This window comes from Lonchura striata, chromosome 9, assembly GCF_050655825.1.
Source record: "Lonchura striata isolate lonStrDom1 chromosome 9, ASM5065582v1, whole genome shotgun sequence".
Taxonomy (NCBI): Eukaryota; Metazoa; Chordata; class Aves; order Passeriformes; family Estrildidae; genus Lonchura; species Lonchura striata.
Window position 1 is genome coordinate 26,739,502 of NC_140711.1, and position 16,057 is coordinate 26,755,558.

General features: G+C 39.4%; 1 protein-coding gene across 18 annotated transcripts in view; it reads right to left on the reverse strand.

Annotated features, from left to right (window-relative positions):
• Positions 1-2,983: 2,983 nt before the first annotated feature.
• ECT2 (epithelial cell transforming 2) overlaps positions 2,984-16,057 on the reverse strand; it is a 29,584-nt gene continuing 16,510 nt past the window's right edge. For 8 of the 18 annotated variants that reach the window (XM_085587367.1, XM_085587364.1, XM_085587366.1 and 5 more), the window contains 7 exons: positions 15,914-16,033; positions 14,516-14,654; positions 13,425-13,579; positions 11,430-11,537; positions 10,681-10,824; positions 8,817-9,123; positions 6,128-7,513 (listed from right to left, as the gene is read on the reverse strand). In XM_085587367.1, coding sequence (XP_085443493.1) covers positions 8,818-9,123; positions 10,681-10,824; positions 11,430-11,537; positions 13,425-13,579; positions 14,516-14,654; positions 15,914-16,033 — 972 coding nt within the window. In that variant the 3' untranslated portion in view covers positions 6,128-7,513; position 8,817. Of the gene's footprint in view, positions 4,568-6,127; positions 7,514-8,816; positions 9,124-10,680; positions 10,825-11,429; positions 11,538-13,424; positions 13,580-14,515; positions 14,655-15,913; positions 16,034-16,057 lie in introns of those variants that run through there. The other 10 variants (XM_021548190.4, XM_031505612.3, XM_085587374.1 and 7 more) reach the window with 3 other exon arrangements.

The following is a 16,057-nucleotide window of genomic DNA, read 5'->3' on the forward strand; positions in this document are numbered from 1 at the left end:
TGGCCAACTGTTCCTGTCCTCTCCTGTTAACCACCCCATTAACCTGGGACGAGAAGGTGGAATGGACAGACAATTAGCCAGCAGAATGCTAAAAAAGGTTAATGCAGGAGCCCTCAGCCTTGTCTTTCTTGAGCTTCAATGGGTATTAAGATTCTGCAATCTCTTTCCTCTTTCAAAGTCTGCAGGGATGAAACAAGAATTCACACAAGATGAACTTTGTTCTCATTTCAGATCATAATCTGTAGCTCCTCTCAGATATCTCACTTGGATGATTCCAGCGTATGCGTGAATAAACCGAGAAGAATGTTTATTTTTACTCCTCTCAATATGGAGAAAATTCAATTAAAGTGGTGAACCTTTTCTCTGAAGCTGGCCATTCTTGAGCAAAGGAAAACTGGGGAGAGTAGTGGCAGAGCAGCTCCATACATCAGCCTTCTCTCAAAGGTTGCTCTTGCTACACTAACTACTCAAGCTGAGTCATTCCAGTGATTTCCTACTCAAAGAGAACAAATGCTGGGATTTTTACATCCTGTGGGCTGTGAGCTGCAGAAAATTTCATCCCAGTACTCACCAAGACTACAAGGACAGGTAGAGCTCACATGTTCAGGCACATGGAAAACGTGAAGCACAGTGGGTCTCAGTGAAAATGCCCATTGAAAGCAACTGCCCCATTTCTCTGGATATCTACACATTTTAAGATATCCCAATATCTTTTTCTCTTGAAAGATAAAACCATTATGAACAACACAGAGTTATAGGTAAGTATCAGAAAATGTTTCCTGAACCCTTGCAGTCAAAAGTCCTAATTTCACAATTTCACATGGGCTTCCTTTGCTCATAAAGATTTTCTAACCAAAACTGCAGTGGTTTGTTTATGATGACCTGGGATAATTTGTTTTTCAGACACTGCCATATTCTTGTCTTTGTAGAAATGTGTTGCTCTGAGTTACTATTGCTAGCAATGCTATGAAATATTTTAGATGGAAACAAGGAGAAAAGGACCTTTTTGACACCCTTTGGAACACCAAATTTTACATTTATTATGGGTAGTGATCGCAATAGCACAGAGTCCTTTTTATTACCTTCCACTAATAATATATTCTCTATTTTGCTTAAGGTGAACAATGATATTCAGACAGGAAGAATTACTAATAAAGAAAAGACAAAGCTTTAAATTATAAAAATGACTTGATAGTTTCTCTCTGTAATACATTTTAAGTCCAGAAGGGACCATTAAGATCACCAATATGCCAAAGATTTTTACACTGTGCTTTTTGATATATAGGATCTCAAGTATCATACCATTCCTTTTGACCCTTGCTCTTGAGCACTATCTCTGATGGATTTTTATAAACTGCATATTGAAATATTCACATGCTTAGGGGCCTGCTCACAAACTGAAAGATATTAGAGAAGCATAATTTCTTTTCAGAAGAGCAGTCTTTTTTTTTTTAGGATAAAAGTTTTGCTGTGTTTCTATAAAAGGTGAAAGAAAAGTTTGTCAGGCTGCCATGTCTTGGATTTTAAAAGATTGGTGGCAATTTTGAAAAGACTGGTAGCAATTTTAATGAGTTCTAATTCTATGTCTGGGGTAAAACTGAATATTTCTGGGTATTCAGCAAGAGTTATAGCAGTTATGCCATTTACGGGCTCTCCATTACTCTACCCACTGCCATTCAGCACAGACAGACACCATCATGAGAAGAATTGCCAACCTCAACAGCTGATCTCTACAGATCACTATCACAAATTAAAACATATCACAAATTATGAGAGTACTGATCTTGTCAGGAATCAGATTAAATTCTGGGTAGGTCGAATAGAAAAGGCAAATAAAGAGAAAGGAAGTGAAATCCATTCCCACATTTGTTCAACTGTCTGGGTGACCTGGGGAGCCCCTGTGGCAGTGAATGAATTGTCCCCCCCTGCAGATAAAGGATTAAAACTCTTTGTTCTGTGTGCTCATTTAAGGAGGGCTGAGGGGATCCATAGGAATGGGAGTGGAGCCATGGAGTCCCTGTGCTGCTGTCGTGGCTGAGCTCAGCCCCACGCAGCCGCTCGCTCTCCCAGGTGGGAGGGAGAGAGAATCAGAAGAGCAAAAGTGAGAAAACTTGTGGGCTGAGATGAAGACAGTTTAGTAAGGGAAGGAAAAGCCATGCACACAAGCAAAGCCAAACAAGGAGGAATTCATTCCCCACTTCCCATGGGTGGGCAGGGGTTCAGCCATCCCCAGGAAAGCCACAACAGTGACTTGGGAAGACAAAAGCCATTGCTCTGAACATTCCCACTTCCTTCTCCTTCCTCATGAGCACAGCATCACAGTCTGGAACATCCCTTGGGTCATTGGGGTCAGCTGGCCTGGCTCTGTCCCCTCCCAAATCCTTGTGCACCCCCGTTGCTGGTGGGGTGGAGGTGAGGAGCAGAAAAAGCTCTGTGGGCTCTGTGTAAGCCCTGCTCAACCATAACCAAAACATCCCTGAGTTATCCACAGTGCTCCCAGCACAAATCCAAAGCACAGCCACACATCAGCTACTGTGAAAAGAATTAACCCTACCCCAGCCAAAACCAGCACAGCTGCCTTGAACATTTTCTCCCCAAAGCCTCGTTTATAGCAGCATAGCAGCAACTTTACTTTTGAAATATATTTATCAACTGCTATTGTTAAATGTGCCCCAAGAATTTTATTTTCCAAAGGGAGGATAACATCAGCTTTTACACATCAACAAACAAGGAGAGAAAAAGCTTTTTTTGTTAAGATGTGGAATGTCAATTTTTGTGGGGGTAATAGCTGGAGGTGCATAAAACCAAATTCTGCCATTTAATTAGTAATCAGCAGTGATCTGTTAGTCAGAGTTACTGTAATTCATGAACTGTTAAGGCAAAGCAAAAATGGCAAGTAATTAGACTGTATCCATTAGAGCTTTCCCAGCACACACTCATACAGGCAGGGTTTCAATCGGAGGCAGAAGTGGAAGTGTGAAACTCCTTAATATATTCCACTTTTTAATTAGCAATCAGTGCTGATTTGTCAGCCATACCAACTCTAATGCATGAGCCATTGAAACACAGAAAAAAGGCACACTTTCAAAATCATTTATGCTTATATTTACATTCCCTCCAGGCTGAAATATTGGAGAAACCACTGAAATGCCATCAGAGAGCAGCACAAAGTGTGTAGGAGTTCACAATCCAACACAACCACTGCATCACCGATGGTCTGGGTGAAGACACAAGCTGAGTATTTACAAGAGGCAGTTGGCATGTCCAGATACTCACCAATAAACATTGATAAGCATTACCTTTGTTAACAGTACACAACTCAAAATCTCCAAGAGCTCAGGTAGCACTGTTTATATTCCACTCAACTCCATTTTAAAGAATCCATTAATAAATTGATACGTACTTCACAAGTTGTTGCATTTTGGATGGAGAAGGAGGTGGGAGAAGTATAAAAAGTCCTCCTTTGCCTGATCTTCAGAGCTGCCAGAGAAACCTGAGCAGGAGCAGCAGAACACAGCCTGCTCCTGGGCTTTGGCAGGTGTATGATTTTACTTCCCCCGAGCCAGGATGGGTTCTGCAGCACTCCTGAGACCAAGCAGCAAAACTGGGCACTCCAGCATTAGGCCAAGGGCCTCTTCTTCTTCAGCCCTTAAAGAAATTGAGGAGCTGGGGGAAGAGGGGGAATGAGGTGTAGACGTTCTTCTCTTTTTGTCATTATAAATATCAGAAGTTTAATTCCTTAATTTCACTCATATAAAGTACATGTACTAGGCCTCCCTACAGGGGGTAAAAGGCTGCTTCATATATATTTGTAAGAACCTTTTGTTTATCTAAATACACAAACACATCCATATTTTTATATATACTAACTTACTTCAAAAACAGAGGGTATCTCCCACAATAGTCAGGCCGTTCTTTAAGTCAGTGTCAGTGTATGGATCAGCTGATAAAGGCATCAACACAGCTTAAACAAATTACAATTTGCAGGTAGGGTGGTAATTGCACTTCTAACTGCCTAAATTAAGTATACAAAGGCCTGATTGCATTTGTATAGAGGTTGACAGGATACTCTGTGCCAGCTGAAAATTCTGCCCTCACTAGTGGCAATGTTCTTAACAAAAAATTGCTGTTGTTTGCCTAACATCTGACAAAGTGACATCTATTTCACTACGTGTTTAATTAGTTTGTTTTCATGGTGTTCCCATTTCCATTTCAGCTTTCCTTACTGCTGGGAGCGGGCAGGTTTCTGGCTCTGCACTTAAGACGGGTCCCAAGGCAAAGAACAACGTGGCACCAGCTTGCCTTCACCCTCAGCCAGCATTTTCAGCTTTCAACAGCTTTTGTGTTTTTAAAGTACACTCCAGCTGCCCCCCTTTGTCTCTGAGGACTGGCTTTCAGGGGCTGTAAACATCCACCTCGCAGAGGAGTTTGCAGCTCCTGCGTTTGAAACAGCAACTACTTCTCTGCAAAGCACAGGTCAAGCTGTCCTGTTGAATCTACCACAAATTTGCAAACCGGTGCTCTCCAGCAGCTGCGAGATCTCCACCTTTTCTCTTTGAACAAGAACCTATAAAAGAATAACCATGTTAGGCCATTAATGCTTTAATAGTTTGTGAGTGTATATTTATTAATTCTAGGCTCCAACATCTATTCCCCAATTCCTCCATTCTCTTCTTGGGGCTCTTCTAAATTTTGTAAGCAAGAAAACAAGCTCTTGCTTCCTTAAACATCACACCACCAAACACCCATCCAAAAAAAGGCCTTTTCCTTTGGTAGCTCTCCTTCAATTACCAATTTAGAGCACTGGTTCAGAGGATTCTTGTAGCTTAATGAGAGCAGTTCATTAAGCTGTTTTTGTACAGCCCACAAAAAAAGTTATGTTTTAAATAAAGACCATCCTTTGACCTCTTCTTCAGAATTCCAGTTTTTCTGAATGACAGAATTCTGTATGTTGAACATGTGTTTGCTGATGCTGTAGCAGAGATGTTAGAAAGGAATATCCTTTTTATCCCAGTATTTTTTTCCTTAAGAGTTGCAGAACAGATCTTATAGTCTTACAATTCAGAAATCTCAACAAAAAGACTTGGGAAACTATACTGAATTCTACTAAACTGTCCAAATTTAAGAAATTATTCAGGAGATGTGAATTGTGTGCATCCTGACTGAGGCTAGGTGTTGTACAAAACCAGATGCTTAATGCTACTCAGTAAGTCACATCTCATGGAGTGGGATGGTAAAAGTAACATTGTTTAAAATTCTGGTTTGGGGAAACAGTCTCACTTCAGATTTCAAAGAACGCCAGCCAAAATACCCTCCAAAATTACGTACTTATTCCAATGCTACAAACACATGCAATATTGGAAATGGAAAAGGTGAGGCAAACTTCTCTTTTGTAAAAATTCCTTATTTTGACTTGTTTCTTTTATTCTGGATAACCTTTTTAACTTGGCAAGTTCATTTCCACCTCTGAGCCTGGTCTGTCATCTTACTGAAGATTTTGCTGCTGTGTTTCAGCTGTAAAACACTCTCCCATCAAGAGAAATAAATACTGAGCAGACCCTAACAATTGTTAGCAGTCCACTTATTTTTTCACAGAAGTAGAAGCAGCTCTTGCTGAAACTTGACATAACAAGCTAAGATAAAGCATCCAGAATGTAGGAGTGGATGAAGTCACACCAGAAGCTGAAATAGCCTTCCTCCTTCTCCAGGAGTCAGCAAGTCTGGGCAGAACTGGCTCCGCCATTACAGTGTGCAACAGCTGAAGAGCAGGAGGACTCAGCACTGGGACAGCCTGAGAGTGCTGTAAGTTTGCACAGAAGTTACCAGGTTGAAGATCCCCTGGCAAAAATAACAAAAAAAAAAAAAAAAAAAAAAAAACCAAAAAAAAAAAAAAAAAAAAAAAAACAAACAAAAAACCAAGAAACCAAGAACTGTTGTTGGATTTTTAACATCGTATTTATTGGATAGTTTCTTCTGTAGAAGACCTTATGATAGAAGTGTCAGTGCACATTCAGCACAGATGCTCATTCTGGGTGGACAAGGACAAAAAAAAAACCCACAAAACCATGGACTGGGAACATAGATCCAGGGGAGATTCATTAATATATTAAGAAAAAACAAAAAAATATTCAGGCCTATCAAGTGGTATACTTTATTAGGAATAACTATATAGATAATCAGAGTACAGTTGTAGGCTGGAGCTCAACAATGCTTTTTTTTTTCCGCATAAAAAAGTAAACTTTCATAAAAGCTTGTTTAGCAAAGCCAGAAGCAGTGTTATTTTAAACAGTTTATTTACATTGCTCAGATTGGCAAAAAGAGATATAAAAAACAGTGCAGTCTGACAAATTCAAAAGCATCACTAGTTACATATAGATACAAGACAAAACACAGGTGGTTAAATAGAAACCAGAAGTTGTGAACTCCTGCTAATACCAACAGTTGAACTGTTAATGAAATGCAGAAATTTACATATTCATATAGTTTGTGCATTGCAGGGTACAAACTGTTCAGAGATGACAGGAGTGAACATAGTTTTAAAGGAAGACATAAATACATGAGAAAGCCTAAAAGCCTTAGGAGTTGGACACTGAAATTTGACACACCAAAATTGGACCCTGAAGTTCCAATGTCACACCAATAATCCCATGCATTAAATAATGATTTGTTAACCAAGTATGGGGAGTGTGTGGGGGTTTGATTTCTTAACAACCCTACTTAAAAAACCCTACTTTTAACAACTCCTACTTAAAAGGAGTGTAATTCTTTTCCTCAGACTTCCACTTCAAAGCAAGACGAAGAATTCAATTGATCATTTTTGGTGGTCAAAGCTCCTCATACCCCTGTGTTTACAGTGAGGCTGCAGGAGATCATAATCACAGAACTCAATTCTATTTAATTATAAACAACTACATTTATAAAATATCTGGAATAAGCAGCTGTACAACAGGTCAACTGTCATACTTGAAAGGTCAGGTATTTCATAATGTATCTCCATTTAAGAAATCCACAATTCAAACATTAGAGTGCTCTGCCAGTAGATGAAGTTAGGCAAGCATAAGAGTCATCCAAACTAGCAGTAAATTATGTCATCATCATCTTCATTTCAAGATCTGACAAACCAGTTTATTGCCTGGAGGGGACAATTTCCATAGAAGAAAACATTTCAGTTATGCTGGTAAGGAAATAAATCTGTACAAGGGAATACTGTGTTTCAATGAAGGTCAAGTTACTTATTCCACTGATTGGCTGGTCTGCTTCAACACAAGTAAACCCCCCCTTGTGATTAACTTAGTGTCATCTAACATTTTGCTAATCATTGCTAAGTGCTAATGACTAAGGTACCATTAATGTCAGTCACAGGTCACTGCCCAGCCACCTGCCTGTCAGTCACTGCCACAGAGCAGAGTCTTCCCCACCTGCCTCATATCAAGTGGGTTGTTGATCGGCTTAACGTGTGACTCCTCCTTTCAAAGATCGAGGGAAGGCTGACCAAGGAAGGAGAAGGAACACCCTGTTGGACAAAAAAAAAATGTTATTGATCATTTATGAGGCAATCTCAATAGTGTAGCAGTCATTTCTCAACCTTCACATATCATACAAGGAATGTGTGAGTGAAGAAGACCTCAAAGATTGGCAGCTTTGGAAAGTAATGATTCAGCATTTCAAGAGTTTGAACAGGAAATTTAACACATTTTAGAAACTGCAGAAGATAGATTTTTTTTTTTCCTCATTACCAGCCTTGAGAGATTTGGAATGGAAGAACATGTTTTTGAACAGTAGCTGTTAACAAGTATTAGTATACATCTTGCATCACTTTTTGCCATAACAATCTCCCTCCAAAATGAAGGCAAGATACACTATGATAATCTCTTAGAGAAACAGAGCTCCCCCTCCAATCCTACAACTTTCTGTATTATCATCAGCTCTGAGCCCCAAATGAGATGCTGAACACATGTCTCCTTGGCTGCAGGAGGCAACAGACATCCCAATGATTTGTCAGAGCTTGCTTTAGCTGTGCCTGGATGGGCACACACTAGGCAAGAAGCTGACTTTTCTGATGCTTGGAGAATAAGCTGCTTCTGAGACTTAATTACTGTGAAACCAACACATCAATATGTAGCACTAAAAGTAAACCTCTTTGGATTAGCTGAGATTTTATATTCTTTTCACATTAGACCTCAAGATACTTGCACAAGCAATCCTCTGTTGCTCTTAAACAGCCAGCCAAGCTTCTCAGCACATCAACAGGTCACGGTAGTTGGGTAGCTTGTGCACCTGCATGCTTCAAGAATCTTTTAAATAGGGATATTTTGGGCAAATAAGGGAATACACACTTCACTATGAACAAGCCTTATGCCTGTTTATGGCATGTCCTCCACTTGCAGTCATTGGCAACATCTGAAAATCTAACCCTAAACTCCTCTTTATATATAGATCAGCTCTTATAAGACTAGAGTATTTTATACCAGATAGAGAATAAAAAACTAAAACCACAGGTAAAATGAGCTGCTCAAGACTTCCTTGCAACCAAGTTATTAAAGTTCTCAGAACTCTGGCCAGTGAGTTACATGGTCATTTGGACATGAAACAGTGAGGAATTCAACTACACATCAACTAATAAAAAACAACTCCAAAAAATTACATTTAAAAGTTTGTGAAAAGATAAGTTTGCACCCAGAACCACAAGTGATTGCTGACTCCAACCCTGTGCATTAGAGGACGTTAAAGAAGAACCCAGCACCATTTGAAGCCCTTTGTGCATTAGAGTTGTACCATGCTCTCTTAGCTTACAAAACTCAGGATTTCTTGCTCACTTCAGTCAGGATCTGATGCACAGAATTTCCCAGCACCATGCTGGTTATCACCTCCAGCATCAGCACAAGTGGCAGTAATAGCAGGGAAAGCACATGGTCTGTCCAAGGCATGACCATTTAAGCTCTCCACGTTGGAAGAGGCTTTGGCTTCTACAGCATTTGAAAGATGAGTATTTGGAGAGCCAGGACACAGCACAGGTCGAGGCTTGGAACTTTGAGAGCTCCGATCAACAGAACTGGAGCGATGGACATTAACAGCACATTTGGCAGATCCACTTAGGCTGCACGTGGAAGAGGAACGAGCAATCTACAATTAGGAAGGGTTTAAGAGTTAGTTCAAATAAGAAAAAAAACCCAAGCATCCAAGCTTTATTGATATTTTTATGCTATGTTTTTTTGCTGCACCAAGAAAAATCCTACATAAGCATAGGCCAAGATTTAATTTAAAGAAAACAATATGTCTGAATAACAACTTTGACTCTTAATGGAGTCAGGTTTCCTGCAGTTTTAGTTTCCTATCAACAACTGCATTGGTATTCCAACTTGAGGGGCTGGAATCCAAACCTCTTTTCCCCTCAGCCTTATAACTGAACCAAAAAGGCTTTATTCAAGTTCAGTGGTGTGTGGCATTGGTTAAAAAAAACACAACACATGATCTGCTGCCAAACTGCAGCTTATTACCACAAGTGCAAGAGGTCTGGGAAGAATGTGAAACATGGTTTTGTAAGTTTAAGATTTTGTGGAAAACAAGTATTTTTGTCTGAGGTAGACATGCACAAAAAAAAATACATGACTTGCAAGTTAATGAGAAATGAGATACAGTGTTGTATCAAAATGAAGACAATTAGAATGCAAAAACAATTGCTGCCATAATCATAACGGAAGGAAAAAAAATCTCTCTACAGAAAACTAGGCTATAGGCCCATTGGTAGATTTTTAAAAATTTCCTCTAAAGCAAGGGAGTCTGCCATGATACTTCCTCCCTTACTGCTTCATATTTTCTCATGTGGGAGAGCAGGGCTATATCTTTATGTTGTACAATTTAATGGCCACTCAAACATACCGAATTACCTCAATACTGAAGTACTCACATATCAGTCAGTAACAGAAAGGTTTCTCTTTTCTTGGCCTTCTGTCCCACCTACTACAGACTAGGAAGTGGGTGTTTACTCATCAAATTTACTCAAACACTATAATAAAAAGCAAAGATGGTGAAAAGATTCCTCCAAACCTAGTCTGCTTTACTAGACTGTATTAGGAAATTGAGTTTGGCCTAATGGAGCAGGAGAAAGCCAGGCATAGCAGAAGAGTTGAAATATATAGAACAATATTTTATTTTACCCAGCTTTCTTAAACATTTAGGAGGACATAGCTCCCTTGGTGTTTAGAAACTTGCGGGCTGCAGCATCTATGTTTCTCTACCCTTCCTTCCCAGTTTGTTTCACAGGATGTCTGTCATCTCACTAATTTGACCGAAACATTCACCATGCTATTCGGGGTTGTACACCACATTTCTATTTAGTGTTCAAAATCAAAAGCATGAACAAATATAAGACTTGTACTGAATCTTTCTCACTCTCTCAGAAGATGAAACATATTCCATCCCAAGCAAAAGAGATTGGTGGGGTTTTTCAACTTAAATATGTAAGGCAACTCCCAGTTTGTAGTGCATCAAGATTTTTCTGCATTTTCAACAAGGAAGGCTTCTCATTAAACAGGTCTTGAAAATAATATCCTTATGACTGCAGTTAAAAGTATTTTTCCCCCACTGTGGATGTTGGAATTGCTAAAGTGAGAGCAGCAGCAGACATTAAAGGAGTGTGATGCTGAGAAGGTGCCTTCCCTGGCAGCACAGCTCACTCACCGCGAGGGAGGAGGTGCTGGTCAGGCGGCTGCCGATGAAACTTTCGTTAGAGCTGGGGCTCTGCCCTTCCGTGGCGCTGTGAGACATCAGAGCCCTGCGCAGCGCTCGCTTGGGGGTTTTGGAGAAAGAAAAGGCTCTTGTGACCTGTGGAGTTTGACAAGTGGTTAAACACTAACTAAAACCAGGCTGGAATAACTACTATTATACATGCTAGCATTCTGAAAATCTCTAGGATGTGTATCAAGTGTTGGTGGTTGGATCACAACCAGCCAAACACCCACACCTAAGGTGATCTGACTTTTAAAGGCTTCCCATCATCTTTGCTCTTTTCATTCTGTCCAAACATGAGGACAACACAGGAGGGAGAGAGGAGGGCAGAGATTCAGGGAAAAGTCAAAGCAAGATCTGGTCACCAAGGCTTCCCCACATCTCTCAGTCCTGCAGAGTCAGCCCCCCCTTCTTTAAGTTGCTTCTCAATTTTCCATTGTATTTAAAAGACTCAAAGTATTAAACAGCATAAGTTTCATAACAGACTCAAAAATGACTACATAATACTTATGACTGTAATACCTAAGACTATATATACAAATATTCCAAAACCTTGAACACCCCTTATCTTCTTTCTTTAAGGAGATTAAATTTAAGAGTTTTAGTTCTGATTAAGTTTTTCCTGTCACTTCTGTAAATACTACAAACCATTTGAAAGAGGAATCCCAGCACAATTCTCTGAATAAAAAACACTATCTTACCTTTTTTGATGTTTTCTTTATTGCCCTGGATGCTCTGCTTAAAGTACTGTCCATATCTTTAGTATTTACTTCAACTGAATCAGGATCAGCAATATAAATGAGATTTTCCTGTAGACAAGAATAGTCTTAATAATGGTCAAATATCAGCACTTGTCAAAATATTGTTTAGTAGTCCATTAGGTCAGATTTAGAGGGTTAATTGCCATACTCCGTATTTAACTCTTTATACAGTCCAGCAGCTATTTGTTTTCAAGCCATTTTTTTAGATGAACAGCTGGGGCAATCAGTTTGAAACCACTTCATCAGTAGTTTCACATTCAGTTTGTCTGATTCAGTTTCAAGTTCAGGGCTGACCAAATTAAAGGCAGTAGTTCTGAGGCATCCCCAGGGAGTTTCCAAGAAAAATATTCCTTCATTCCACTGACACATCTAGCACATTTCTGAAGTGAAATGTTTGACAGCTGGAGCTCTCAAGATTAAGGCTAAAGACTTTCAGCTTAAGTGCAATACATCTTGCAGAATGGCCACGAGTTTTGAGGTTTTTTCATTGCTCATTCTTAAACTCCAGCATGTGCAAAGCAATCTCTGGCTACCTACTTACAGAACCTGGGGGACAGAGGAAGCATACATGGGAGTGGGAATTTGCTGGGATGGTTTTTTCTGCTGTTTGTTGTCTGCATTTTGAGAAAACACATTTTACATTAAAAAAATATCTCAGTCAGCAGCTTTATGGCCGTTCCTACGGCCTAAGGAAGAGTAGCCAAAGCCTTTGCTGCCACCAGGTGGCAAAGTCAATGTTATCTCCACTCACATGATGCTCTAGAAAGTCTAAAATCAGGCAAAAGTGCTTAAATTGAAGCTCAATTTGACATTTAAATAAGCAAGCAAGAAGTATTATATAGTTGGTACAGAAATTATAACTAATGGGATTCAGCAAAGTAGGTTACAATTTGTCAGTATATAATTGAGTGTCTTGGGGCAAGAGAGAATGACACATTTATTACACAAAGGTTTAATTCCTATTAAAAGTCCAAGCTTTACATTGCACAAAATACTGAAGATAGGCAATACACTGACTAAAGAAAATTAACACTTCCACATCAGCACTTTTCATACTCGGTACCTAAAAGGGAAGGTCAAGCCCAAGTCTCTTATTCCTAAGTCCCTAGACCACAAGACACAAAACTAAGATGCTGTTTTCATTACTTAATGACCTCTCCTGTAACAAGCATGCCTTTAAAAAAATCACAACTAAATATTGTTCTGTCAGAATACAGTGCAGAACATAAAGCATTTCTAGTTTACACCAAGTGGCTTTAGCTATAATGTACTGCAAGTATTTTCAGCAAATTGAGATGAGTGATATGCATAGACTTTTGCATAATTAAAACATCAGCTGAAAGCCTCTTGCTGTAATTGGAGAGGATCTACCCCTCAAATTAGTGGTTTTCTGACTATAGAAAGCCCACACGCTGAATTTCTAGAAATGTGACAAGGCCAGTGCCTCCTTTATTTCACCGTTTTTCTTACTTCCTTGTTTTAAGGTTGTAGATTTCTGTCTGTGGGAGGAAGATGCTTCATGTCTCTTGCATTATGGTGCAGATAAAGTGTAGAGCAAAGAACTCTAACACAGAGTTAATCCAACACAAATTATCAACAACACTGGGATTGTAAATTCAAAGATAGCTGTGAAAGAAGCAAGCTGAATACAGTTCTTGTTAGAATTAGAGTACAGAGTTGAATCATACCCTTTTCACCATCATAAATTAATTATAAATAATTTTTGATTTTTAAGCACTACTTAGCTTCTGCACAAACTAACTTCCGGGCTGTTTCCTTTTCTACCTTTTAACACTCACTTGCAGGCATGTTAGCACAAATGTTTTCTGCTCCACTTTACCTCAGGCATGTCCTGTATTAATTTCTTTAGCTTCAGGTGCTTAAAGCAAAAATAGGGAAATGTCTCAATCAGCAGCATGGTTCCAGAGTACTTACTGCATCTGCTTTACAGATAGTGTTGGCCACGTGCCGACAAAGCATCTTCAGCCAGTCCTCCTTGCAAGGGTCTTCAGTTGTCATCTGGAAACTGAGCAGCTTGTTGTTGAGTTCTGTAGGTGGCCTCACAACTAAGGCAAAAGCTTTCTGGCAATCTACATATTGTAAAAAAAAAAAAAAAAAAAAAAGGCAAGAAGTTAAAAACAAGAATAATTATTTTTTCATTCAGTTCAGGGGGAAAACTTCAGAAAGCTCTGAAGTTTTGAGCTCCAGCTCTGTCTGCCAGGAGCTGGAGCTACAGACAACATGATTTGGTTAAATGATTTTATCTTTATTTACACACTAGCTCTTGTATCACTTGCAAGAGCAGAGTTCTGTCCACAGCCATCATCAAGAGGCTGCAATCAGCTGTTCAGGCAATAGCTGAACCACCAAATAATCTGCAGAGCAGTCAGCCTCACCTACCCTCTTGGCCTTTTCTCTTCTTAATTGGGTTTCTGTGTTCAGGTGCTTCAGAGTACATAAAGCAGAACAGTAAAACACCAAATCTTGCCAGGATAGAAATCTGGAAACTGGTGTGACTAGATTCTTTATAAGTCACTATCAAGGCTGGAGCAGTATGGCAAAGCAGATAGAAACTAAGTCATCTTTTAAGATGCACAGATCTTCCTGAGCATTATCATCACCAGTAAGAAGAAAATTTGGTTTCACACCAACAGCAGTTTTCTTTGGCCAGTCTAATGCTCTGGGCTGAAGTTTGAGGTTTGGTTTTTATTTTGTAAATCCAGAGCTGTCAAGTGTTTAACTCTGTTTATTTCACACTGCCAATTGGTTGGCTTATGCTAATGCCATCTAGTAGTTCTGCCAAATTCAGCATCCTGCAGCAATTCTCAAAAAGCCAGAAGGGCATCAGTACAAGGAATTCTCAAGCTCATACAAAGATTCAAACAGAAGCTTTTACTAAAACCATATGCCTAACATACCATACAATAAATACACCTTAGCGTTCCATCCCACAACAGCAGAGCTTCCTCTTTCACACTCTGAAACAGAGTTTAATTAGCTACCACAGCACTTCAAAACACACAGACCTTCTGTCTCCCTGATGTCCAAGACTTTCTTGATCTGGGAGAGAGGCATGAGAACAACATGCTTGAGAGATGCAGGAGGCCTTGTGTGGCCATGGGGACTCTTGAAAGCTCCAATAACTTTATGCCGTTTCCTCGCAATCTGCAGTTAAATTGAACAGAACGGGTCAGTTGGAAGATCTCTTGCCATTGTTTTCTTTCCTTTCTATACTTTTTTACCTTTTACTATGCAAGAAGGCACAGAAAATCTTGCTACTCTACCACATAAATCTTAAAGGAATTCACTTATCTTACTATTCACTGCCTACAGCCCAAGTGGGCCAGTAATATTTGTTACTTGGCATCAAAACACACAGCTGAAAAATACAATAGATTTTTTTAAAAATACCTAGAGAGAAAGTAATTTTGCATTACAGACCTCAATTCTTCCCTGCATAACAAACAAGTGTCCTTTGAAATCCACCACAAGGTAGTCTATATTTAAACAGAAAAGACAACATCTATATGCATGATGCAACTTAAGGTGTGCTGTGTTATGTCCTAGAAATATCACTTGCTGTTGCTTATGCATACAGCCATTGAGTAGGTTTTGCATAAAAACATGTAAGGTACTTGAGTGTTAAAGTAATGCATCTTGTTGTTTGTCTCTTGTCCAAGAGACAAGCCAAGAAGCTTTATTAAAAGTGGTTTTATTTTCCGTTTCTTCCGTTACAAGAATTGATGAAACTGAGTCAACAGGGGGAGTTCATCACTAGTCACAAGAACAGGCTTTTGTCTCTAAGTGCTTCTTAGGACAGCACTAATTTGGAATTGTTTTAGAGTTAGTCTTCTATGAAGACAATGTTCTTCGCTGCTGCAGACAGCAACAGGTACTTTATGAAAGTGTCCTTCATAAATTCAGTTTTTCCACATTAGTCTCCAAAACCCACTAAGATTATTCTTCCCCTCTAGTTCTTCCTAACAAATTTTTAGTTTAAGGCATTTATTACAACTTTTGGGTTTTTTTAAGAACTGACAGGTCTACCAAGGCCCACTATATACAACTATATACAACTAAACTTTAAAAGGACAAACAACTTGATGAGCCAAAGACTCCAGCACTTTTTCATCTATTGGTGCTACTCCAAGTGCTATTCAGATAAACATTTTTCTAACATATTAAGCTGCTTTTATGTTTTTACTCTGGCTGCAAGACATTAAAGGCTACATTAACACCTCTCAGCCATGAGAGGATTATACAATAGTTAATGGAAAAGAAACATCAGCATGTGTTGACCTACCAGCAATCTGTGACTTAGAATTCAGCCTCAAAAGGTTTTAAATTTTACTTATTTATATTCATGTGTAGTGTCAAGCCTTTTACAATTCAGTTCATGAGATGCACTGGTACAGTCACCTTACCTCTAGGCAATCATTGAACAGAAAGAGCGTGACCTGCTCTCCCCTGTCACAGAGGTCATCCCCAAGTGCTACAGTTTCCAGACGTTGCACCAAGCTGCGGTGGGAGGACAGGAGATTGGCCTAAATGACAAGAGCAAAAAGCTC